Source organism: Nylanderia fulva, unplaced genomic scaffold, assembly GCF_048542155.1.
Source record: "Nylanderia fulva isolate GAGA-0341 unplaced genomic scaffold, ASM4854215v1 Scaffold7, whole genome shotgun sequence".
Lineage (NCBI taxonomy): Eukaryota > Metazoa > Arthropoda > Insecta > Hymenoptera > Formicidae > Nylanderia > Nylanderia fulva.
Genome location: NW_028190807.1, coordinates 2106553 through 2133682, shown reverse-complemented (window position 1 = coordinate 2133682; position 27130 = coordinate 2106553). Strand labels below are relative to the sequence as shown.

Genomic DNA, 27130 nt, shown 5'->3' with positions numbered 1-27130 from the left:
TGTACAAATCATATGTATTTTAGATACAAGAGGCGATTATAACGAAAAAAAAAGAGAGAAAACAAATTGCAATTTCAAGAAACCACATTTCTTCTATTCTTTACTTCTGTTACTTTATATTTATCTTTCCCTTTATTTATCTCGATTTTTTTAAATTGTAAGTCTTACGATTAGGCTAGGATGATGAAAAAGCTGTTGTTCTCCGTCATCGTTTAAGGGATTTAAGTTTTCGAAGCGCGCGCGCGCAACGCAGTGACATGACGTCGCGCTGTCGCTGGCGCGGCGCGCATGCGCGTCGCACGTCCGCCGTTTGACAGCTCGATCGCGGCGGCGGTGGTGCGCGGTACGTGCGTACGCTCGCGCTCGTTTGCGCCGCGTTTTCTCATCTCCCACTGGCCGCGATCTTCGATCGTGGTTGAGACGACGCGCTCTAGAGAGACGAGGCAGTGACGGTGAGAAGCTACGAAGAGGTCCTCTCCTCCCCAGACAGCTGACGACGACGACGACAACGACGATTATGTCGGCGACGCCGCGACGCGGCTACGCTTCAACTCGCCGGCACTCGCGATGGTGCCTGGTGTCCGCGGCGCAACGGAATCAGTTGTGATGTGCCTAAAAGCGGACGCGGTCGCGCGATCGACGTGCGTGGAAATGACATATTCGTGCGTCTCTCTCGCGGAGTTTTTTTCTATAGTCGATTAAAAAAAAAGTACGGGAAGAAATATTAATTCCTAGATAAGAGAGGGAGAGAACTCGCGAGGGGCGAGTTCTCGAGGGAGAACGAGAAGAGAGGAGAGAACCATCGCGAGTTCCTCCTTCTTCCGTTCCTGTGGGAGAGTGATCCGCGAAGAAGTTGCGCGAGAAGAACGAAAGGCGACCGGCCGATCGATGTGTTATTTGTGATGGGAGTGCCTGCGCGGGGAGCACTCGCGGCGATCGTGGCTGTAACCGCGCTCGCCGTGTACCTCAACAGCCTCGGATGCGGTTTCGTCTTCGACGATATCTCGGCGATCAAGGACAACCGCGACCTCAGGCCCCATACGCCCCTCAAGAATGTCTTCTACAACGACTTCTGGGGTACCCCGATGCACAAGGTGCGAGAGAGAGAGAGAGAGAGAGAGAGTGTATGTGTGTATGTGTGAGAGAGAGAGAGAGAGAGTGAGAAAACGAGGAGGCATCGTCCGGCCCTCGGAGGACGCGCGTTCGAGATTCTCCCCTCCCCTCTTCATCATCCCTATAGATGGCTCCCTGCGTATTGATCCGCGAGCGTCCTGTCCATTTCATCCCGATCCGATCCCCCGTTCTCTATACCTTTCGTTTCCCTCATCCCCTCGCATACGTTTTGTCTGACATGGATCAAAATCGGTACAGCGTAGCTGAATTCCGGATGCTATCGATATGCGAAAATAATCCCTACAATTATTTTTAACATTGCAATTTTTGCTATATTTCTAAAACATCTATAAATGAGATCGCCGAAATTTTATTGATTTCAGAAAAATCGAAATCAATAAAATTTATAAAAATTTAGATTTTGATGCTCCTATTCTCTTCATAGGTAATTTTTGTTTATCGTTTGTAAAAAACATGATGAATTGGAGCACAATATATTTTTTCACATATATATATATATATATATATATTTTAATAATTATTATCTTCATAATTATGTCGATTTTAATAAGCCAAAAAAACTGCAAAATTCTTATGTAGAACATTGTCTTTATTGATTTGTTTTTAAACCTGTTCATTTTTATCGCATTTTTTCTTATATATATTTTTTTCCTATACATTTTTTATTTCTTCAATTTTAGTTTATTATATATTGATTTTATTATATAGTAAATATAGAAGACATGAAAAAATGCAGCTTTAATGAAGATTTGTTTGCTGTCGCGTTATTTTTAAATTTGTCAGCTTGATAAATTTTCTAATATTAAACTTTCTACACATCAACATAGCCATTTTATATGAATTAATAGCAATATTTAACTAGTTTAATTGGAAAAATATTTTAACATTAATAATACTATACAAAATAAAAATTGAAGGAGATATATCCATTAAAACATGCAATTTATATTCTTATCTTATTAATGTGTTACTACTTAATTATCTTATAATTTTTCAGTTTTTTTATGAGAAAGATGCATAGTAAATACTTAATTGTATAGTATATTTAATTTAGTTAAAGGCAATGAAAATATGATATGCATTTATTAAATTGCATAGTTATTTTAAACATAAGAATTTTGAACTCAAAAATATATAATATACATCATTTTTAAATATTATTTAAAGTCATTTATAATATATAGAAAAAAATCTTTTTTTGCTTATATGTCTTAAGTTTATCTATTAATAGTAATTGTATACTTTATTTACTCAATTAATCAATTATCAATTTTTTTTAATAGGAACAGTCGCACAAATCTTATAGACCACTTTGCGTTCTCACCTTTCGATGGAATTACCTGATTCATCAACTAGATCCTATGGGATATCACTTGCTAAATGTCATTCTACATGTTGGAGTATGTCTATTATATTTCAGGTTTGTTGACATCACTTTTACTATATTTTATATTTCTTTCCTGCAATACAGAATTATAGAAAATTACTTAGTACTTTAATTTAGAATATAAAATATAGAATAGTCTTTTATGAATTTCGCATTAGAGACAAAAAAGAAAATTATGTGTAAAAATTGTTCACAGGACCTGTTTGATGTTTCTACCAGATGCAGCAAGTTTTGTGTCATCTTTATTTTTTGCTGTACATCCTATACACACAGAAGCAGTATGTAATGCCAAAAAGACTTATTGTTTTAATTATTATTAGCCTGCAAAAAAATAATGTCATTTATTAAAATATAACTATAATTATGTTCCTAGGTCACAGGAGTAGTTGGTAGGGCAGAAACTTTGTCCTCCTTATTTTACCTGGCAGCTTTAATCACATATACTAAATGTTGCAAAAGCAAAAGATCTACAGGTAATGACTTGAGTCCTAATGCAAATGATTTACATTTTATATTGTGTAACATTATATTACATTCATATATATTTTACAGGGTGGAAATCCTTAATGTTATCTATGTTTTTTGTATTTACTGCAATGTTATGCAAAGAACAGGGAATTACGGCCACAGCAGTTTGTGTATTGTATGAAATTTTTGTTGTACAAAAGGTAAAATATCTCTTTTCAACGTTACACATTTATTATATCAAGTATGTCAAAGTTATACTAACAATATTTGTAATTTTACTTAGGTTAGAGCAAGGGATATTTTCTTAGCACTAAAGTCAGCTTTTGGTGGTAATAAAATTTCACCTGCATGGTCAGGCGAGGGTACAAAACGTTTGACCGCCCTTACACTTGTTACATTTAGCCTGCTTATCCTACGGTTACATATAATGGGCTCAAAGTTACCTGTATTTACCAGGTATTGCTGCTGTGTATATGAATGTAATTGTAAGTGACTTTATTTACATACTATAATTAATATGTATATATCTTTTAGATTTGACAATCCTGCATCAGTTGCTGTAACACCAACAAGACAGCTTACATATAATTATCTTGCTGCAGTGAATCTAAGACTGCTATTTCTTCCAAGTGATTTGTGCTGTGATTGGACAATGGGAACGATACCATTAGTAGAAAGCTTTACCGATGTTCGTAATCTCGCAACTTTAGGTACTCATGGAACTGTGCTAGGATTGCTTGTGACAGCTGTTGTAACACGTAGCAGACAAACATCAGTTATTCTCATTATGGTTAGTAAAGATACTCATTGCAGAATTAGATATAATAGAGAATTTAAGTCATTGAATAATGATGTGTGTTTGTTGGAATAAGGAAAATATGTGATAATCACGCATGCTCTAGAAATTTTGTATATGTGTGGATCTTTTATAATTAACAATACTAATAGCTAATGAGTATGTTGTGTTTCCAAAATAATGCCTGCAGAGTTTGGCTATGATGATACTCCCTTTTTTACCTGCGTCAAATCTTTTCTTCCCGGTCGGATTTGTAATTGCTGAAAGAGTGTTGTACGCACCATCTATGGGATTTTGCATGCTTATTGGATATGGATGGAGCATCTTAGCAGACAAGAAGTAAGTTGACTCGTCTGTGACCTGTAATTCGATTTGTATGAATTATTTTTATAAATTGTAGAGAACAAATATTTTATTATATGTATATCATTTTTTAGATGCAAGAAGCTGGTGCTATTTTTACTTATAACGCTTCTGGCGGCGCATACGACGAAAACATTTGTTAGAAATTACGACTGGTTAGATGAATATTCGATATTCATGTCCGGCTTGAAAGTGAACGATAGGAATGCCAAATTATTTAATAACGTGGGTCATGCGTTGGAAAGCCAAGGTCGTTTTAAAGAAGCATTAAATTTTTTTAGTATGGCTGTACAAGTTCAAGGCGATGACATCGGAGCACACATTAATGTCGGACGAACTTACAATCATCTGAAAATGTTTAAAGAAGCTGAAGATGCATATTTAAAAGTAATTAATATCACTGAATCTATTCAAACTTATTTAATTTTTTTCAATGTAACTTGTATTCTCATTTTTTTTGTTTTTTCTAGGCCAAGTCGTTATTACCGAAAGCGAAACCAGGAGAATCTTACCAAGCGCGTATAGCACCAAATCATTTAAATGTGTTTGTTAATTTAGCTAACTTGATAGCTAAGAACGCAACTAGATTAGAAGAGGCTGATTTGTTATACAGACAGGCGATCAGTATGCGTGCGGATTATACTCAAGCATATATTAATCGCGGCGATGTTTTAATTAAACTTAATCGTACAAAGGAAGCTCAAGAAGTTTACGAGCGAGCACTATTTTATGACAGTAATAATCCTGATATCTATTATAATGTAAGTATTGAATGGTTAAAACAGATATATACTCACATGAAGAAATACATTATGACATTATACACACACACACACACACACACACATATATATATATACTTCTAAAAAATGCTAAATCAGACCTTGATATTATAAAAAAAAATCAAGCTATATATATATATATATATATAAATAATTGAACTTTCACAGCTTGGTGTTGTATTCTTGGAACAAGGAAAAGCATCCCAAGCTTTGGCATACTTGGATAAAGCTTTAGAATTTGATCCAGAGCATGAACAAGCATTACTGAACTCTGCTATACTGCTCCAAGAATTGGGACGAGCAGAGTTACGTAAAGTAGCTAGAGAGAGACTTCTGAAGCTCTTACGGAAGGTAATCAGTTGTTTTTCTTTTCAATTGTTTATAAAACTATAATTATATCATTAACACGAACTTCTTATCCATTACCTAATTACAGGATTCCAATAACGAACGCGTACATTTTAATTTGGGAATGTTGGCCATGGATGATCACGATAGTGGTAGCGCGGAACGTTGGTTCCGCAATGCCGTTGCATTGAAAGAAGACTTTCGTTCTGCGTTATTCAATCTCGCATTACTATTGGCAGACGAGCAGCGTCCACTCGAAGCTGCACCGTTTCTGAATCAACTGGTCAGATTCCATCCAGATCATGTGAAAGGCCTAATCCTTTTGGGAGACATTTATATCAATAATATAAAAGATCTAGATGCTGCGGAAAATGTAAGATATTACGCGCAACTTTAAAAAATTTTTTGTTAAAATTTGCACAATATACAGAGATTTTAAATATCATATAAACAATAATAAAATTGTTTCGATAATTTCATTAACGTGTTAACATTATTATTTCAGTGTTACCGCAGAATACTGCAACTGGATCCTACCAATATTCAAGGATTGCACAATTTATGCGTCGTGATGGTGGAGCGTGGTAAATTGGGTTTAGCAGCGCAGTGCCTGGAACACGCAGCCGCTCTAGCACCACATCAGGATTACGTGCATAGACACCTTTCGATTGTGAGAACCCGTATAAATCGTTTACCACCGGAACAGCGCGACACCGACGTCTTCGACGATTCCTTTTGGAGCAGTTACGTGAAGGACAGACCCTTCAATACCGTCGAGCCGTCAAGCGGACAATTTATAGGAAAGACCGAGTCCGTTTTCGCGAATCACGCGACAGTTCACAATCACATAGGAAGTAAGCAGAGCAATACCAATTCCTTGAATAATCACATTATACATTTGAAGGGTCCATCAAAACCTGCCCGAGCGATGAGCGCTGCCAGTACAACGGAAACGAAAGATGGACAGAGTCCCAAACAAACGACGGTCCCTGAACTGAATATCGTGGAACCTACCACGGACAGGGTTTTCGATAGGGTTATAAGCGCTGATATAACAAAGCTAGATATCACGCAGAAACACAGTTCGAAACATGCGACGTCCGACCAGTTCAATCAGAGTGCCGCCGCGACGATCAGCGGCAAGCAAGGAATTCAGCAGACAAAGGACAGCGCGTTGTCATAGTATTAATGTAAAATCCGCCGAATACTGTAAAGTTATATGCGTATAACGAAAAGTTATGGTGGTACAGTCATATAGAGCTAATGTGTGAATATAAAATAAATACAGAGTATTGTTTTATATGCTGTATAAAAATAGGACATTTTATAAAATATATTTAAAAGAATTGTGTATTTTTTCATCTTTTACTCGTACGTATCTCCTCTCTTTCCCTTCAATTCCCGTACTTTTAAACGAGAAACTAATGTAAATAACAATATCACTCCTTTGTTATATAATTATAATATTCGTAATCTATAATATATTTTCAAAAAAGTCCTATCTTTGTTAATATTAATCTTAAATTTGACGAAGATTTCTTTGTAAAAGACAATTAATAACGTGTTTCAGGTACATTATTGCTTTATAGATACAGAAAAATTTATATGTCAACGATATTACGGTAAAAATCAAATCTCAATCATGTATATCGATTCGATATATTTTAGTATCTGCGATAGACACGCGTAGATAATATATTTATCACTTTTTTCAAGTATAACTTGTTCAAAAGGTCGTCGTCCGATCGCCAATTTAGTCCATGCATTACCTGCAACTTATTATCGATTGCAGCACGAAAGCAAGCCGTTGCGGGTTGTAAAGTAGCAAAGTAATGAATCAAGCTGGCTTTCATGTTCATCGGATGCCAGACTGTTGAAACATCATACAGCATGCATGTGAAAGTTACAAGACTTTTACCCTATCACGCCCCACACCCACGAACAAAACGTATTAACGCGTTGGTGTGTGTATGTAATGTAAAAAAGCACCGTCTGATAAATATGGAAATGAAAACACGAAGTTTACAATATATAGGGTGCCTGCGATTTTATTCCTCATTTTATTTCCATCTACGCCAGACATATTAATACAAAATTGCATTAATTATTCTATTTTTCTTTCTTTCTTTCTTTTATAAATATATCACACATTAAGTGTATTATTCTTATATCTTTAAAGCAGTTTTAATTTCATACATTATAGTTTTCAAAAGTATTTTCTTTTTTAATATTTATTTTGTATCTGAAATGGCAGCTTTATTTTAGAAAATTTTTTAAAATATATATCGCAAGTTAAAATATATTTTCATAAAGGATATTTTCCCAAACAGATTTATAATATTGATAAAAAAAGAGATTTGCAAAAACATTTAGAGAATTTATTCATGTAAAATCAAATCTGAGCAGGGGAAATTATTATATATAGGGTGAATTATTTTTGTTATAGTTAAAAATAATTTTATGCGACATTTTGAAAATTCTTATCCAATTTTTAGAGAACATTTAGAGAATTTATTCATGTAAAATCAAATCTGAGCAGGGGAAATTATTATATATAAGGTGAATTATTTTTGTCATAGTTAAAAATAATTTTATGCAACATTTTAAAAATTCTTATCCAATTTTTAGACTGTATAATTAACGAAAGAATGCGACCATACATTTGGAATGGCAGCTTTATTTCAGAAAATTTTTAAAAATATTATATTGCAAGTTAAAATATATTTTCATAAAGGATATTTTCCCGAAAAGAGAGAGAGAGAGAGAGAGAGAGATTGCCAATACTGTTAAAAAAGAGATGTGCAAAACATTTAGAGAATTTATTCCAAATTAAATCTGAGCAAGGGGGTGAATGATTTTTGTTATAATTAAGAATACCCAGATAGCACAAGGTACTCGAAAAGAATTCATTTGTATGTCACCAATTTTGAGTCCTTTTTCAAATACATATAGAATTTTATGCAAAATTCTAAAAATTCCAATTTCTAGATTGTATAATTAACGGAAGAATGCGACCAAAGTATTATTTTATCTTGGTCGAATTATCGCTCGTTTGTATATAAACACTAATATTCTATCGAAGACATGATGTTTGTTGTTCCGAGCGTGATTTACATCGTCGAACTCTCTAAATGGACCTTCAATTATTAAAATCTATATTAGGAATAGCTAAATTAGATTAGATTCTGTATGTTGCCTGCAAAATCCGGCGAACTGGACGTGAAGGTTAACGCGTTAATCGACCTCGAGACGACCGCTTGCTGGACCGACTTCGCGGCGCGACGCGCAGGAAGCCCGAAGACGCTCTTTGACCCATTATAGCTCGCAGGATCCTGTTCTAATCGAAAACAATGTCCTTGGTAAGTCACGCCGGCTCAGCCCGAGCGTCTGTAAAAGCGACGCCAATGTTCCACTTAAAATTTCCATTTCGGATAAGCGCTGTTTTGGGGATGATCGAAAAGTTTCCGATCTAACGATTTCATGAAAAATATCTTATTTTTAACATCTCAATTTATATTTAGGACAATAATGAATTCAATCTTTAGAACAGAGTATATCCTCCCTCTCGCCATGATGATGCAGGGCTCTAAAAGACATTTTAATAAGAAGCATCTAAATAATGTCGATCTGTATATCATAAAATAGCTGTATATTTTATAAAGAAAAATTAATTATTAAATATTTAAATCCATAAAAGAGTTCACCATAAAAAATTGAACCGTATTTTTAAAACAAAATTGCAGAAAATATATACATATATATTTCCCTTAGAAATTATCTAAAAATTTATTTAACCTTCATCAAGATATTATCATGAAATATTAGATTTCTAAATTCAGATATCAAGTATAAAATATGTATCATATGTACGACAATCTTATTTTAGGGAGTTGAATCGATTAATGGATAAAATAAGTGTAAAGTATATAGTGCTCGAAACCCCACGCAAACCCACGTATCGCCGAATTTTTGACGTCAACCGTGCGGCATCTGATCGTAAAATAAAAGCGACGGCGACCCTTTCTGGAATCCCGTGTGGACCGAAATCGGCCGGCGCGAGAGTGCAAAATAAGGGTTGTAGGAGGCAGTTCACGGTTGACCGCACGGCCTTCCGTATATGCAAGCGGCAGCAGCCGCGTGCCGCGCGATTAAGGGAAGTTGACAGGTAAGCCGGTGCTTAATGAACACGTCTCCGTTGCTCAGTATTACCACTGGCGTGCTCGGTGTTTATAAGGGAGGCGGCCACCTTTTCGGCTACCACAAGACGCACACGCATCATCGAGTAACAATCGCCGGCACGCGCGTACCGTAAGTACCACGCTGATCTCTTTCGCTGTACCTTCTTTTTTATTTTTACCCCGCACAAGAAGAAACGGGTTTTATCCGCGTCGATCTTTTAATTGTTTAATTGTAAACAGCAATTGTTATATAATATATAAGCGTAATTGAGAGTTGTATTTATAGTCAGCGTACTCGAATCTTATTTTAAGAGTGTGTCAGATGAGATGTATAGATTGAAATTTGTCTTGATATACGGACGGTTCAATAATTATTAATTGCATTTTAAAAAGATTAACTGAGACTGTATATTATAGACTGTATGTCAGCTAAAAAATAGAATTATATATGTCAATTTGAACATTTTCAGCCGTGTCAATTTGAAATTTTGAAGATAGGGAACTAGTGAAAATATTAAAATACGGTTTAAAGAGAGTATAGGGCACATCGCAATATATAATTGTCAAGGGGTTTGGCACTTCCTACGCGTATCCTATTCCAACTGTAAAATTTTAAATAATATATTATTTTCTTTGTGACATTTTAAAATTAAAATCTCAAGTACACTTTATCTGCAGAAGAAAAATTCAAATAGGTCGATTTATTTTTAAATAATATCGAAAAGTTGTTATTTGTTAAAATTATAATAAATGTTAAAACTATAATAAGTGAGATATGTTTTATTTAATTTTGTCTCGATCAGTGGATCTTGCCGTTAGACTGCTATTTCTATTCGCGTTTATGTTTATGTATTAATAATGTCATGTGATTTGCTTTCTTTTAATTTTATTATCTTGAATATATGTATGGACCCATTCCCGAATGTCAGGATCACTTTAAAAACAGGCTTATTATATTATTTTAAAACATTATTTTAAACACTGAATTTAATAAAAATTAGTAATATATAAGTTACAATATATAAAAGAAAAAAATGTTAGTTCTTTTAAAAATAAATTTTATCTCGTTTCCCAAATAGCACCATGTCCAAAATGCACCCGCATAAGACAGCTTTAAGATATTTTTAAGGATATCTTGATATATCATAAGATTTCTGAAAAATGTCTTAAAGATTTCTTAATAATGTTTTATGCGTGCATTTTAGACATGGTGCTATCTGAGTTATCATCATATTCTATAAATATCAATCTTTTCTTAAATAATTTCCGAATTATATTTAAATGATACGTAATCTCCGTTTCTGTTTTCTCAATATTTATAATGTTGATACTAAGATTGATATCAAATTCAAAGAATTAATATTATTAAGGATGTAAGGAGGAGATATCGAAAAATGGTACAAAATTTATAAAAATTATATAAATTGCTTCTATTTTTTGATACTAAAGCTACTGCGTTAACATTTGGTTTTTAATTCACTAACTCATTTAAAAGTTCTTGCAATTTAAATTTCTGCTAGTTTTACATATAAACTTTTGAAAATTCGTTACTCGGATTGATTATATTACGTTAGAAATATCGAAAAATATGGTACTATGTATTTAAATTTTTTGCATATATAACTAGAACTTTAAAGGACATTGTTACAAAATTACATTCACTAAACCATTTAGAAGAAAATAATAATAATTTGTTGAAATTCTGGCTTTTTCCGATTTCTGAGCATTCAATTATGTCAACACTGAAAGTTAGGTATTAAACTATAGCGATTTTCTGTAAGATGAATAGATTTTCTATAAGATGAATAGCGTTAATACTTTTGTCTCCGCGATTGTATCTCCCATTCATTTTTAAGGACAAGCATGATCTTTTCTGAAATTATAATTTCTGAATAAAAACATAACTATAAATACAGATCTTAAACTATAATTTGAGTTACAGGCTTTGCGATAAATATGTGTCTTTGTATCTTATTTTTAAAAGATTTCAAACTAATTGCCAATAACGTCATTATTGATAAAATTGCATTTTATTTGATTTCATAACAAATTTAATAGTTATATATTCCGGTGTCATAATTTTTTTTTTTATACGGATAAAACTCTCGTCGTCTTTGTGCGTGTAGTAAATCTTGCAAACTTCTTCCGATATTTATGATGCAAGTTGCTCATTCAGGCAATAAATATTGTGCATCGCAGCATGCGATTTCTTACAAACAAATATCAGAGCAAAACAAACTATATACCATGCTAATGTCACGAGTAAAAGCCACGTTAGCCTTTATCGATCACGATCGTTGACCGCGCCTTATAAGGTGTCTCGATATTTTTTTTTCTTCAGTCCTTGTCGCAATCGCGATTTATCGAGTGTGTGCGTAAAAGTTTCCTTAATGTCATATAATTCGAAGAAATTTCTACAGTCTATTGTTGTAAGTCCAATTTTATATAACCCGATTTTGGCGCAAATAAAACGATAAAAATGATAACAAAATAAAATAAAGCGACAAACAACAGTCACGAATAAAGGCTGCCTATTTATATATCTATCTCATTGTCAGAACAGAACGATGCACAGATCTATTTTAGGTACAGCTGATCGTGAGAGTGAATCGAAAAAAAGAGTGTCTTGTACTTTTCGGGATTATATATCGTAATGTATTTTTTATAATTAAAAATAAAATACTACATATAATATTTAATAAGGATCTTTTTAATAATAAATTTAGAAAATAAAAGATTTTAACAGTAAATTGAAATTAATTTATATGTATATTATTTCTGACAGGCATGTATTATGCGTCACTATAGAAATGTGATTTTCATATAGCAACTTTTGTATAAGAATTAGTGCACAGTGAATGAAACAATTTAAAGTTGTGTTAGATATGCACTCCACTTTGTCGTGAAAAAAGCTGGATAAATCGGGGTAGCGAATGAGTAACGTCACGCAAACCGCGATATACCTGAAGATTCTTCGTAATACCTCACGATTAACTTATCACAAAATCAGGTTCTTATACACATCCGAGTTTATTTCTTAGAAAATAGCTCGCGAAAGAAACTTTTTACATTCTCGATCTAATAAATGTGCTCAATCTATATGTATATTCAACTTACCTTTTAATTATTACGCATATATACTGCGCTACATATTAGTTAACTATTTGAATCTGTTTAAAATAGTTAATTAAAATTTAAAATATTTTAAATTTTTGAAAGACATATTTCTATTTTATTTAATTACATATTCAAATAAAATTCATCTAAAATAATTTATTTTATTACAAGGTATATTTTTTCATTATTATTATTATGAATTATAAACATATATGTAAGTATAAATATATATTTTCATACATTTTCTGAGACTGAAAATATAAATTTGAATTTTTGAAAGACATATTTCTACGTTCTCTCGCTATATAATGTCGGCAAATTATTGAATTATCGAGAGACACAAGTTTGTCGAGTATATATAAGAGACCGCGTTATTATTTTCGCGAGATTTTTACTCCCGCGCAAGAAAATCGCCGGTTTCTGATCACGTGCTCAGTAATAGATCCCATTAGGGCTGGCTGATGGAAGTAGGACAGCAGTACTTTCCGCTTACGAAGACAATTGCCCGCGTATAGCGTTACTCCGTTGACTCAATTGCAGGACTTGTGATCGTTTAAGGAGAGGGCAGCTGGCCAGGCACTTGCAGATCGAGATCGTTATCAGAGAGCAGTCTTAAGAAGTACAGTCGTTAAAACTATCGAGAGATTTCGCACGCTTAGACAAAAATCTCGACAGTTTTCAAACTCAGAGTCCTTGCTGATGTTGAATATAAATTGTCGTGTAAAAGCTGTACTATTTTTTTTTTTATTTAAATCCGATATATTTCTTGTCTATTGAACGTCTTGTAACTTGATAGAACGTTCAAGCTACGCGAAATCTATGAAAAAGACGTCTTTTTGCCCGCCGAAATGCACCGAAAGTACATCCGTACAATCTGGCTGTGGCACGTGTTCGCAGACCAACTGTCCAGACAATTGGTCGTCTGCGGAGGCTGGAAGAATACAAGACAAAAAGAACGAGAAACTCCGACCGGCCGGCCGGCGACTTCTATCTCGCATGTCTCCTCACCTCTCGTACACGCGACCCCTCTTGATAAAGGTCACGCAATTTCAAGACGATTGTTGGTAGACGACTCCCCCGAACTCTTATTGCCGAGAGCAACCGCGAGAGGAAGAAAGAGAGAGAGTGATCTTGCGGAGAAATTAATTCGTATCAACGAGTGCAGTCACACCGGATTCACTTATCATAATCATTGTCTCCAACGTAGACATTTGTCCTTAGTCGCGAATATTTTTTTGTCCCCGACTTTTATTTATATCTCTTTCGATTCTTTTGCGATCACAATTTTCGGATTTCCTTGCGAAAATAGCGCGCAAATTGGTCTTGTTTCTGACTTGTACGCTCCCGGTTCACCTGGACTTCGATCGATTAATTGATTCACTGAATTGAATCATTCACTAAAGTGTAACCTCATGACACGCTTCATTGCAGCATCTTTGATGCGTCGACATGCAATCTGACGAATCGCATATTTTTTCATTAAATTAATAAAGCGCGAATATTTGTGAATGAATAGAATTATATATAATAATCGATATTAAAATTAAAATTTATACGCATTTTTACCCGCGCGCGATTTATACAGCCTACTTTTCACAAAAGTAAATGGTGTTAGTAAAAAATAATTTATCTTTAAAATAAATTCGCACGTATGTGAAAAGAGGTAACTTGCAATTATTTTTGTCATGGTAGCACCACATAAATAACCAGCTCAATATTTTTATTATATGCTTTCTTACTTATTTTGATATATAAGAAATAAAAGAAAAAATAAAAATCCTGTCAGCTGACAATGAAAAAAAGGTATTAGCTTTAACTTAACATAACTTAATCGAGCAGATTACGTACAATATATGCCGATCTTTAAGCACTCACGTCACCCAATTAACAGTTAAATAACGATGATGTGGGATGATTTGCATTCGATCTTCGACAGAATGCAGAAAGACACGTCGCTTTCCTTGAGACCGATTGTTTCCCTCACTCGACACTCTCCCTCCTTAATCTGTTTACTTTCTCTCTCGCTATCCCCCGACCACACTTAAAGGACAGCAAATACGGGAGAAGAAAGAGAGTGAGGGATGATGCGAGCCACCTTATACTAGTTGATCAGCAACCTTCTACCGAGACGGAGAACCAAACCTCTCTCCGGGGACAGGTCTTCGTGACAATTGCGGTCAATCAGACTGGCACTGTCAGAAACGTGACCGCACGTTCCTAGTCGGAAGAGTCTGAGACGCTCGTCGGCGACCGAGCGGTCGAGACGTGCCTCGTCGATCTTCTCGGAGAGAAGCGTCGGAGAGAGAAGCGTCTGTGCCCGCATCACCGATCACCACCTACCTGTCGGTTCTCCCAGGCTTGTAAAGAGGCATAACAATTCTTCGAGATCACTCACGGAAGCTCAAACCCAGGAAATACGATAAGACGAGACGAGAACTCTGAGGATCTCACTAAAAATAAAGAACTCATATACAATAATCGACATTTGGATACTTTCGTCGGAGGAAAAGTACACGGCTGTGATCCACGAAACCTATATAATACCGAGCTAAGAATATTAACTACCGTATACATTTTGTGTCTCACCATATCGGCTTGACCGAGCCTGCGAGTCCCATATCGAGGTTGCGGAGAACCTGGAAAATCGCAGAATCCAGATCGCACAAGACGCTTCGGTCGGGAAAATTCGCGGACGGGATCGATCCCTCTGTCATCGACCGATCGATCGATCGCGATTACTTTCGGGGCAGAAAGTAGAAAAAAACGACGAGGAAAAAGAAGACTCGCGCCAAGTTGCTCGTGGACGGGCATCAATGCATCCCAGACAGTGGGAAGGGTTGATTCTGCCGAGAAGCCAGCATTGTCTCGAGACGTTGGCCCGTTATCGTCTACGAAGTATTTCATGATCGGTTCCTCATGAGAGAGACCAGCCGCGCTATCGTCGTAGCGATTGTCATCGTGATTATATCTCACCTGCCACGTCCGCGACACTGTCCGACGTTGTCCGAGAAAAAGTGCCAGACTGTGATACTACTCCGTGTGATAGAGAAATCGCCTTGTGATCCGCGTTTTACCTCATCGTACTCAGTAAGTCTCTCTCGCGCATATCCTGTCTCATCCGCTCTTTTTTTCCTTTAATGTCGTTTTTATCGGAAAGATGTGTGCTCTCTGCTGCGTAAAAACTAATTATAATAACCGAGGAGAAGATGAGTTCTTTCTCTTCCGTGAGAGCTGAAGGTAGATTCTCTTCGAGTCTGCTCGATTCTAGTATTTCATTAATCCGGTTCATTTTTAGCGTCGATATAGAAAAAAATAGAAACCCATTATTTATTTATTCTTGCAATTAAATTTAATTATTATGAGAAAATCGATATTTTTGACATCTGTGAATGGACTTTACAACGGGTAATATAAAATAATTTATATACTTCGTTGAAATATATTGTATCTAAAAAGAGTCTTATCAAGGTATATATATAGAACTATATTATTTTCATTAAATTTACTGTAAATTTACAATATCTGTTCGAGTTAAATTTATCGCATTAAAATATTATTTTATTTTATTTTACTTTAATTTGATATCGCTGCAATATTTATTCAAAGCAAGTCAACTTTGTGCTCATGCATTTGATAATAAAAAACTGGATAAGATATTTTGACTTAATATAGCTCTCAGAGGTATTATCTTTCAAAATTCTTTCAAAATTATTTTCAATTGTTGCAAGAAGGAAAAAAACAATTATTCTCGAGAACAAACGGCTCTGCTAATTCTAGTAATGCATGACCGCTTCAAATACTATGCGAGTCCTCCTCAAGTTGACGCATATGAGCGCAGCATATTTGGTGCTCACGTACCGTGCAATTGTATTATTAGAGAGTGCATCTGCCTCTTAAAAGAGCCTCGTTGCTTCAGCTCATGTCTTCAAATTATACGTCAGTTCGAATTACGCGGCGATTACGGAGAAATTAACGCGAGTACCGTCATTAAAATTAAATTGATCTTCATAACTTTAACATTTCATCGGCAATCTCCCAATATCGCTAATCTTTCTTCACAATTGCTGGGATATGCATGAGAAATATGTGAGAGCATTTTTTTTTTTCATCGCTTGTACTTCACGCACAATTTATATTAATGCATGAATGCGTACCTTCGTTATTCGCGCGCAATTTGTTCTGTTCAATTGCAGGATTTCGTATGTAGTTGATTAATTAATTGAGCATTTAGCAATGTTGGAGTACTTCAAGATGCTCTTCTAGCTTTATTTTTAATATCAAGAACGAACTATGTGAGTGACTATTAGATTGACCTTTCTCAAAAATTGGTTTTAAAAAATATTTGCATATTAATATATTTATTAATAATTTGCAATTGTTAATTGTGTTCGATCATACCGAGTCGATTTTTCGCTACATGTGAATTATGATATATATAATGTTACCTACAGGTAAACTTTGACAAGACGAAATTAAAACTCATTTTTATCATACTTTAGCGTCTTATCGTAATTTTTTCCCATAATTTTCTGTTTATAAAATATCTGAAATAAATAAAATCCCTATATAGAATAATACCGAAATAAACCGCAGTAATAATTGCAGACGGTGGTTAATTTATGCTAATTGATTTTTACTAAAATATCATTATTCGCATTTATTTAGAGAGTTGTATAAAAATACATGACAAAATAAAAAATCAATTAAAGATAATAAATATTCGCGTCAAAAGTTACATTTGTCGTCATGCTACGAGATGTGTAATTTTTAATCAGACTTTCGGAAAATTAATCGAGAAATTCGCGCAATTTGCTATAGCAGAGCGACGACAACCAACGCAATCGCAATCGAAGCGAATTAAAGCGTCGGGATTTTTTAGCTATTTTCCTTCACACCTGTCTGTTCGACCACGAAAAAAGAAGGAAAAGTTCCTTGCGTACGTGATCGCACTTTAATCGGAAAAGTCCATCACCCCTGGCCATAAGTGCGTTCTCTCGTAAGTGCGTATACGGCTTGCTTAGTATCTTTCCGAGTGTTATATACACGTGTTTATGCATTATTACTCGTGGTGTCTGCCGGCGGTACTTTGCAGATAATACTTGTAAGAGAAAAGACGAGGACAAAAATAGAAATACTCCAGCTTGCAAGAGACAGTAGACGAGAGAGAGATAGAGAAAGAGAGGAAAAAAGATCAAAAGAGCCATGATGGTTGAGGGAAGAAAGGGAAAGACGAGAACGAGTCCTCTTTTCAATTTACGGGACTTTTCGCTATCGTGAAATGCGTCTCTTCTTGAGAACGCCGGGAGGATCTATGTAGTTCGGTACTGTTTACAATCATTGGAGGCGCCAGACGAGAAGCCAATGAACGTTATTATCGACACGTATAATTGTTGTTCAATCTCATTTTATGGAAATTTGAAGCGGTGCGATATCGTCCGATATCTCGCTTCATGCGCAAAATAATGCAAATTCGAAGAAGTCGCTAAATTCTTAGTTAATCTGAATTGACAAAATTGTAATATTTAAAAAAAATCACGCGCACACCAGAAACTGCGCTAAAATAATATTTATGCATTCCAAGAGACGATCAATCTCCCACGTTTTGTTCACTCTTATAAAAAAAAAAAAGGATTCAGTTTTAAATTAGTTTTAAATAATTTTTCAATTATATAATAATTAATAGGCTAATATTTTTCTCAGAAACCGCATTGATTGATTGTGAGATACTTTGAATAAAGTGATATCGTATACCACATACGAACTGATTTTCGTACCGATAAATGAGGCCGATGATGAATTTTTATTTGTTTTGCGCCCACGGCGTGTCAACGGCATGCGATCGCGCTTATCATTTTCGCGGTGAGATACCACGAGTCTCATTACCCGCGTTCGCAAAACATAAACACAGTTATTTACCTCGTCCGGGTTTTATATTTTGCTGGTCGAGAGACATGTGATCTTTTTCAGACCGACGAAAGAGATCACCATGGACAATTGCGCAGTCTCTTTCGGGCCGGCAAAGAAAAATAATCTAATAAATTATATCACCTCTGTTTTGGATACTTAAAAAAAGAGTAGTAGTTTATGTAGAGTGTAAAATTCTTATAATTTTTTAAAATAGATATATATGATTTTAAAATAAATATCTCGTACAAATAATTTATAGAAAGTGATCCATTAATATTAAGAGCAGAGTATTGATTTATTGTGGGCATATTATAAGAGCTTTCTAATAAATCGTGAATATAATAAAATAGTTTGAGCGACCTATCGGCGCAATAATGCTTCTTGTAAATGTACGCGTGTTTTCAGCGCTACTAATCGCGAGGAAAAGATAAATAATGTTAGATAATTCGACATCAACATGCATTCTTTCAGTTATTGTTTGATGTTGAACGCTAATTTCTATCGCCATGATGCGCCGGAAATAGAAATGGTTTGTCCTATATTCGCCTACTTGTTTTGAAAGGCAAGTCAATGTGTCTACTGCGGTAATGACTAATGATATGGCATTTGCGAATCGATCGTGAATAAATTTCATTAACCTTGAAACGTAAAAAAAGTGCATCATATTTTTGACAAACTTCTATAAATTGAAGCTTAGATACCGATAAGATTAAAAAGAACACCAATAATAATCAACGGTATCAAAAACACATTTAGAATCAATTTCTATTAGTGAAAATATTACATTGATAGTTGTCGCTATTTATTTTTAGTTATAAGTTATAGGGAATGAAATTTTCATCTCTATACAAAATAAGCTTTGAAAGTCTGTCTATATAATAAAGAATTATTGATTTATTAATTTAAAAGCCATTTGAATAGAATTTTAATTCAAAGCTCAACTTTTGATCTTTTTCAATATTTTTGGTAAAACGAGAGTTTTTATTTTTAAATTCAACAGAAATTATATATATACGTCTATCTCCTTGCACATATAAATGACCAATAATACATCAATTTTTTCTAAATTTATCCTAGATTATTTATGTTTTAAATACCTATAATATAATACTTGGTTCGTTTTAAAAATTTGGACATTGTATAAAATGTACGCCAGTTATTGTGTTAACTAAATGTACACTATATTTTCGTATCAAAACCACTGACCTCATTTCCATTTTCGTTGATAACGCGACTAATCAAGCGTGATGTAGCCTACAAAACAAGTCAATATTGTTATAACCCAATCACACACGGTATCATTATTGGATATAGTCACATCTTTCAAAAATCGGACAGGTATCATTAACTTATCTCAACAAGACTAGAATATTATTTTTAATTGGTATACTGAATCGTATATCTGTATGCATTATATATGCATACAGATGCATGTGCATAGATGCACTCTGGAAAATTTTTGTTAAAATGTCACTCTCGTTAAAATTGTACGAGATGCATTATTATCTGTTTGTTCGAAACAGTGTAGTTATAATATAAGCAAACGCTCAATTCTTGATAAAACATATTGGATGTCTCCGAAATTATCTGAAGAGACGTGAAATGAACGCGGCACGTGCGATACCCCCCAAAAATAACAGGAAGACCTCCGCGTATCAGTCTCCTCCATTTGATTGCGGAGTAGCATAATTATGCTGGCGCTAACGTGTGAACAAAGGTCGCCATCATGAACAAAGCACACAGAAAGAAGTAGCTTCTCTTTTTCTTGTTCTGTCGAGGAGACTCCCGTCGCGACGATTGCGCGAACGAAAATACGCGGTCTGTCACTCTTCCTCTCTCTCTCTTTCTTGTGCCGCGAGATTTATATTTAAATGAGAGATATCTAAAAATAGAGGCACACCCTACGCGATCGCTGCAATGCCATCGATGTCCATTTTTACGCTTAAACTGCACCCTGTCAACTAAACCGGACAGTGTTAGAAAAATATGTATCCGAATAAATATCTCTATATGTGTCAAATAACAAATAAACAAAGTCTAAACATTTAGATATACGTTAATGTATAAAATGAGAAATTATTTTCGTAAACAGTACGTTCGAGGTCTCCGCGCGTTTCAGATAACATTTTTATTCGTGATCGAAAGTTGCGTGATGACACCCATAAATGATCGCGGTCTACAATTTCCACCCACTTCCAATTAACACTGTTCACGTATGTTTTATATTCTCTGTTTGCCTTTCTAAAATTATCTCCGATCTAAAATGCTTGTATTTTTCTTATATAAATACAATATATTTCCTCCTTTCGGTTTTGTTCTAGCTGTCGTAATTTAGAGATTTTTTTCTAAATTAAAGATAATTGATAGAATGAAAATATGACAAATAAAAATAACGAGAGTCTCGTGCATGCGTTGGTGTAATGAGGATGGTATTGCTTTCAGATGTCCTCAAACCGATTGAACGTACTTGTGACCCTAATAATTGTCGTCGCGTTTCTTGCGACGGAATCAGGAAATGCACAAGCGGACGGCTACCCTCAATTTGATTCGGTACTACACAGCAGGACTTCACCGCAGAGATATTGCGGCAAGAAGCTATCCAATGCTTTACAGTTAGTCTGTGATGGCGTGTACAATTCCATGTTTAAAAAGAGTGGTCAAGTTGGTGAGTATAAACGCTAATCGATAAGGATAACATTTTTTTTTCTCATTAGTTCTGACATCGATATTAAGTGACGAGAGATGAAATAGATATATAGTGGTTAATGGATCATTAATGAGCGAAGGCTCTAAAATTGTGTCTATTTCAGTTACAATATTAAGTAATGTATTTGTTTCTTAATGTACACAAATTTTTTTATCAGATTTTACTCATAATTGAAAGTGACAGTTTAATCAGCGATTATTTATTTCGTGTATTTCTCATTGTTAATATTCAATCATATTCGTGTTTATATAATGTGTGTTTCAACAGAGTAGGAAAATGTAAATTTTTCAATTATGTTGTTTTAATTCATAAATTATAAATATGTTTCAAATATTTTTGAAATATTTTCATAAACACAATATTTTGATACATTTTTTCTCTCATTAAAAATCATAAAAAAATAGATAATTGTTTTTTAAGGAAGATGAAATATTCATTATTACGACTACCATTTTGACTATTATATAAATGATTTGCGAAAGTTGCATCATACTTTTCTAATTTATCGATGGGATTTTGCTAGCATATACAATCATGACGATAATATTTAGAAAGTTAATAATAGAAAGTTGACAGATAATATTCAGGAAGAGATTCTTTTCACGCGCGAGCGCGGAGGCATCCTTTCATTACGAAATTTGCCTTTGTAATGCCACGAGATTCAGTCATTAATATTAATGCTGTCGCATTCCTTCTTTCTCGATTAACGCCACCTGCGACGGTACAACGATTATTTCGTAACGGAACTACCGAAATAATCGCGCCGTCCAAATGCCAAATTATCAAATATGACTGGATGTCGTAAGATATTTAAAGGAAAATATTAATTATTTTTATAATTTAAGATATATTATATTTAATAATTATATCATTTTTTCTATTTTAAATTATAATGATAATAATTAATAATAATAATATTAGTTATATAAATCTAAAATGTCTCATTTGAAAAGTATAATAAAATAACGCTTAAGCTGTTCTGAGCTTATAATTGAATGGCTCAATATAAGAATGAGGTCAGTCAGTAATTTAAAATGTTCACTTTAAATACAACTTCATACTTAAAGTGAAGACTATGGATTGCTTCCAATTATGAGAGACTTTTTACCTCTGATCCGTCAATTTCTTAATAGCTTCTCGAGCGTGATATTTTATACGAAAAGCGATTAGGCACACGATCAATCTGTGCCTACAATTAACCAAGTAATCGCCACTTTGTTGCCGATGAATAATGCATGTAAGCTCGTATTACGTATTACCGAGTGGGATTATCTAAGCCGACAGAGGCACTCTCTATAATCATTAAACTCTTAAATATGTTAATAACCGAAGGCATTACATTTTTTAGCGATTGTAGCAAAAACAAACATGAGACATTCATATAAAATATTAAACCTTTTTTGTATGGATACATAAAATAACTTATCGCTGAGCTTAATCAAATAGATTTATATATAATCTGACATTGAAATCTATAGACTTGTACGATATATTTTAGTAATAATAGCAAACAGATTCTGATCATTTACGTCAAATAATATGCCATATGTGATATGCGAATAAATATAAAATCACTACTTTTTTCGGAAATATATATGAAATTTGTCAATCAAAATTAGCATAATTGCTATCAAATATGATATAAATATTAGCATCTCTGTCAAGTTAGATTCTTAATTATTTATATTAAAATTGGTTGATTTTTGCTGGCACACATTGCTTATAACTTATTTAAAACATTAAAAATGTTACCTTATTTATTATTAAATAAACCTACACAAATCTTTTTATTTATATAGCCCTATTTTTATATAAATTATAATTAATTACGTGTTTTCTTATTTTTCTATTAGTGCTAAGAAAGTTTTAAGATTTTCAAACAAAAATATTCTATAAATAACTTTGAAATTAGAAAGGCTATGAGAGCCGACCGCGGATATATGTACGTGAAGACCGCCAAAATTTAATTTTTCGTTGTCTTATAATTGTGCACGAGGCACGAAATTTGCTTAGCAATTGCTAAGACTTATTTAGGAAAAATCTCATACTTGAGATATTAATTCCTATATTCCCCTTTACTTCCCTAAAAAAGTTATGTATAAGATTTTTCCTAAATAAGCCTAAGCAATTGCTAAGCAAATTTCGTGCTTCGTGTACACTTATAAGACAGCAAAAGATCAAATTTTCGCAGTCTTTACGCACATACGCGATCGGCTCTCATAGCCTTTCATTTCTTCAATATAGAGAGCCTATTATTTCATTTTCCTTTCACAGTCCGGGAAGAAGCGAATACCGGCCGCAGGAGTACCGGCTTTGACTACGTACGCACTCAAGGTACGATTTTGCAGATGGTGTGTCAAAAGAAAACTTTCTTGAAAATCTCGAAACTTTCCTAGATCTCTAAGTGAAAAAAATAAAAAGCATAATGTACTTATGTATTAAATAAATAAAAATAAAATGCACGCAAAAATGGATATAAACCGATACATAAGTAGAGCATGTTTAGAACGATATACGCGAGCTGTTTATATTATCAATATACAAAAGTTGGTACTTTTCTTTCAGAAATGGAGATGGCCGATTACCCGTACGAACCTCCCCCGTTCCTACCTCGAGCAAGAGCACGGGGGATGCTGGACAGAGTATTCGGCGGCAACAAACGTTACCGAAGACAAACGCGAGGCATCCATGAGGAATGCTGCCTCAACGCGTGCTCGATGAACGAACTGGCCACCTATTGCGGTTCCCAGGCCCTGTCCTAAGCGCGTGTCCGGTAATCCTTTGACCTTCGCTTTACCATGCAACCGAATAATTCCAGACATGCGTGCATATATCCCATATACTTACACATAGACACAGACAGATACACGTACACATTTACACATACCACAAATGTGCAATACACGTTTAAAAAGTTCACCAGTAGTTGCATCATTGCTCATGCTGGAGACTGACTCGTGATAAGTATGTGTATACATTTATGTAATTTTTTGCGGAGAAACTTTTCTTAATACATGATCGTGTGCTGGATTGTATTCTTTTATTGATTTAATCAAAGGGACAGCTAAGAAAAGACAAAACTCGAAAGAAATAGTCTTAAAAAAATAAGATATAAAATCATCAGAAATCTTACATTTTTTTAAATTAATGACACTTGATTAAAATTATTAATAATTTTGTTTTGTGAATACTTTTTATATACTACCCGGGAAAAAATTTTATATATAATTATATGTGAAATATGTCCATTTTTATACATAATTATATAAATTTATATATATAAATTATAAGAGTTTATAATTATGTCAAATTATATATGAAACATATATATTTATATATATGAAATACTTATTTATTATATATATATATATATATACATTTATATAATTAGGAATATATATAAAATCACTTTTATCTAATTATGTATGGACATATTTCATATATAATTTTGTGATTATATGTATAATTTTATATATTTCTATATACTTTTATATTGTTATATATAAACAATTTTTTCACGGGATATAGTTCTACTATGATTTTAATTTGGTAATATGGTTTATTATGTAGATAATTTAAAAACGAAATATATTATATTTATATTTATATATTATAATATATTTAGTTTTTCTTCGATTTGCAAGTCTCGACATTTATTCAAATTTTTGCTCATTTTCTTCGCTTATTTTGCCTTGTTTAGTGATAAAATTATTAAAGCAAAGTTTTCGAAATTTTTGATAGTGTGTTAGCTACATTACGAGTACAAAATAATACTTTAATCAAAATTATCAATTTTACCAAAAAATGGTTGGTAATTTAATATAATAAATTAAATCAAAGATTATACCAAATTTTCTTTTGTTTTTTGTAAACATAATCTTTTTGTTATAAATTTGAATGGAAATTCAAGAGCTCTTGATCACGGTTTACAGATAAACTATGATATCATACAATTAAAAATGTATAAAAAGAAAGATTAATGATTTCTCGAAAAGAGAATCAAAAATTGCAGTCAAATAAAATATTTATGCAGCTTATAATCACATATGCGACATTTATCATATTTTTTATAATTTGAAAGAAATAACATCGACGTCCACATTTAGAGGATCATTTTGCGAAAGTTAGATTGGAAAAAGGAATTAACGTTGAAAAAAAAAGAGAGAAACCAATCGCGATCTCTACACATCACGTATATATCTAACGTGTGATCTCATATAATTATACTGGTGATCATCGTGCGACATTCATGAAAAATGGAAAACGCGCATGTGGCGATGTCACGCAACTTCATGCTTGCCTCGTTCGAGGGAATCGATCTTGGACTTTAATATTGGCCTGGTATTTTTTTGGCTCATATTTTTTTCTCGGGCAGCATCGAATTACGACGACTTGCGTACACGTTATTGGCAAATGTGATCTAACGAGGTTGAAAGATTTGTAATTATCGGGAGATACAGTCTCAACTCGCAAGATGATTTCTGGCGACAAAGCGCGGAAGAAATAGCTCGATAGTTTCTTGTAATTGTAATAATTTTTTCTTTCTTTTTTAACACTAACTTCGAGATCTGTTGGACGACGCAAAAAGGATCATCATCATGGAAATATCGTGTTTACTACTCTACTTTGCAGCTTGCGTTATTTTTAATCTGCCAGAGGCTGTGACGAATTTCAAAAAGCACTCCACAATTTTACAGCATATAGTGATATTATTCTTATTCATAAAACATGTATTCTTAATGATTTTAGATCCTATTCTGAGAGAAGGATCGAGATAAAAACGATCGGAAAGCACATTATGCACATCAATGTATTGCTTGTAGCGAAATATGTGGACAAGACTCAGTTGACACTTTGATCCAAATAAATTTTTTCGACTCTTTAACTGGATATTATGAGCCGAGCACGATTAAAAAAAATTTGACAATGTCTGATCAATTGATTAAAGGATTTAATGCAAGAGTGTGATCAACATAATTTATAAAGTTTATTTTCAATACGAAATTGTATTAAAAAGAGACCAAACGTCAACTAATCTTATGCTTGCATCAAATTTTTTAATCAAATTAAATTGCCAGATAACGATTGCAAAATTGTTGCACTGCATAGAATACTAACGATGAAGATGTTTGCTTATTGTTAGAACCATAAGAGATGTTTCTAGGAAAACATATTTTCTTACACACGTCTGACGATCATATAAATAAAACTATACTGCATCGAAAATATCATGAGTCGTTGTCCTATCTCAAAAAAGATTTATGTTTCTAAGACAAACATGCAGTAGAAAATAATCTTAATGAGACAATATGTATATCAGTAAAAAAATGTAACAAGTCGAAATGACGAAAAAATGTTATGATTATTTGATGATCGATTTAAGTTGAATCGCGCGACAGACAAAAGTGACGAATGAGAAAAAATAATTACTGTATAATTAACAAATTTATATTGCTGTGAGGAAAAAGAAACTGGCATAAATTAACGAGACCCGCCATGAATCGAATGTCGTGAAAAACTACACTCGTCGATCATTTGTCCGAGAAGTTTTAATGATATCGATTTGTTTCTACCGACAGCGTTGACTTTTGTTACATATTGAGTGATCTTTAAATCGCATGTCATTAATCTCGTCACGCACATCTAACATAAGAGCACATTCCATTTCAAATTATATACTGTTGTACTCTATCACCGAAGAGTTATTTTAACGCTTCTCCCGCGATTAATTGAAATCTGTCTGTATCATAGGTAGATCTGTAAACAGCGAATCGGTAAGTCCCAAGAAAGTTGACACAATCCATCGTTCGAAAGTTCGGTAACATGCAAATTTGAAAGAATATATTTTTTATCCAATTTTTATACGTTACAAAAACTGATAATCAATTTAATTAATATTTCATATAAACTTCGATTTCGATTTTAAAGATATAAAAAAAGATG

At 33.7% G+C, this 27130-nt stretch overlaps 2 protein-coding genes and 1 long non-coding RNA gene across 10 annotated transcripts in view; 2 read left to right on the top strand and 1 right to left on the bottom strand.

Moving 5' to 3' along the window:
- The first annotated feature begins 302 nt into the window (after positions 1 to 302).
- On the top strand, positions 303 to 6631 carry LOC114934678 (protein O-mannosyl-transferase Tmtc3). Of its 2 annotated transcripts, XM_085488464.1 has the most exons (14): positions 303 to 1094; positions 2418 to 2554; positions 2718 to 2799; positions 2895 to 2994; positions 3074 to 3189; positions 3273 to 3445; positions 3524 to 3779; positions 3976 to 4124; positions 4223 to 4535; positions 4619 to 4909; positions 5099 to 5281; positions 5367 to 5651; positions 5784 to 6088; positions 6183 to 6269. In XM_085488464.1, the coding sequence occupies exons 1-14, from the start codon at positions 903 to 905 to the stop codon at positions 6208 to 6210; spliced, it is 2610 nt and encodes an 869-aa protein (XP_085344590.1). In that variant the 5' UTR covers positions 303 to 902; the 3' UTR covers positions 6211 to 6269. The 2 variants fall into 2 exon arrangements, with proteins under 2 accessions (XP_085344590.1, XP_029163212.2); XM_029307379.2 differs by having other exon boundaries at positions 304 to 1094; positions 5784 to 6631.
- The window catches only part of LOC114934681 (uncharacterized), a 31578-nt gene continuing 7710 nt past the window's right edge, over positions 3263 to 27130 (bottom strand). Inside the window, exon 3 of the long non-coding RNA XR_003820332.2 lies at positions 3263 to 4145. This is a non-coding gene — a long non-coding RNA (uncharacterized LOC114934681). The remainder of the gene's footprint in view (positions 4146 to 27130) is intronic.
- On the top strand, positions 9463 to 24217 carry ILP-2 (insulin-like peptide 2). Of its 7 annotated transcripts, none has more exons than XM_029307387.2 (4): positions 9463 to 9586; positions 20923 to 21145; positions 23462 to 23521; positions 23753 to 24217. In XM_029307387.2, exons 2-4 carry the CDS (start codon positions 20923 to 20925, stop codon positions 23947 to 23949), a joined length of 480 nt encoding a protein of 159 aa, XP_029163220.1. In that variant the 5' UTR covers positions 9463 to 9586; the 3' UTR covers positions 23950 to 24217. The 7 variants fall into 7 exon arrangements, with proteins under 7 accessions (XP_029163220.1, XP_085344690.1, XP_029163215.1 ...); XM_085488564.1 differs by lacking the exon at positions 9463 to 9586 and adding an exon at positions 11812 to 11885; XM_029307382.2 differs by lacking the exon at positions 9463 to 9586 and adding an exon at positions 14674 to 15660.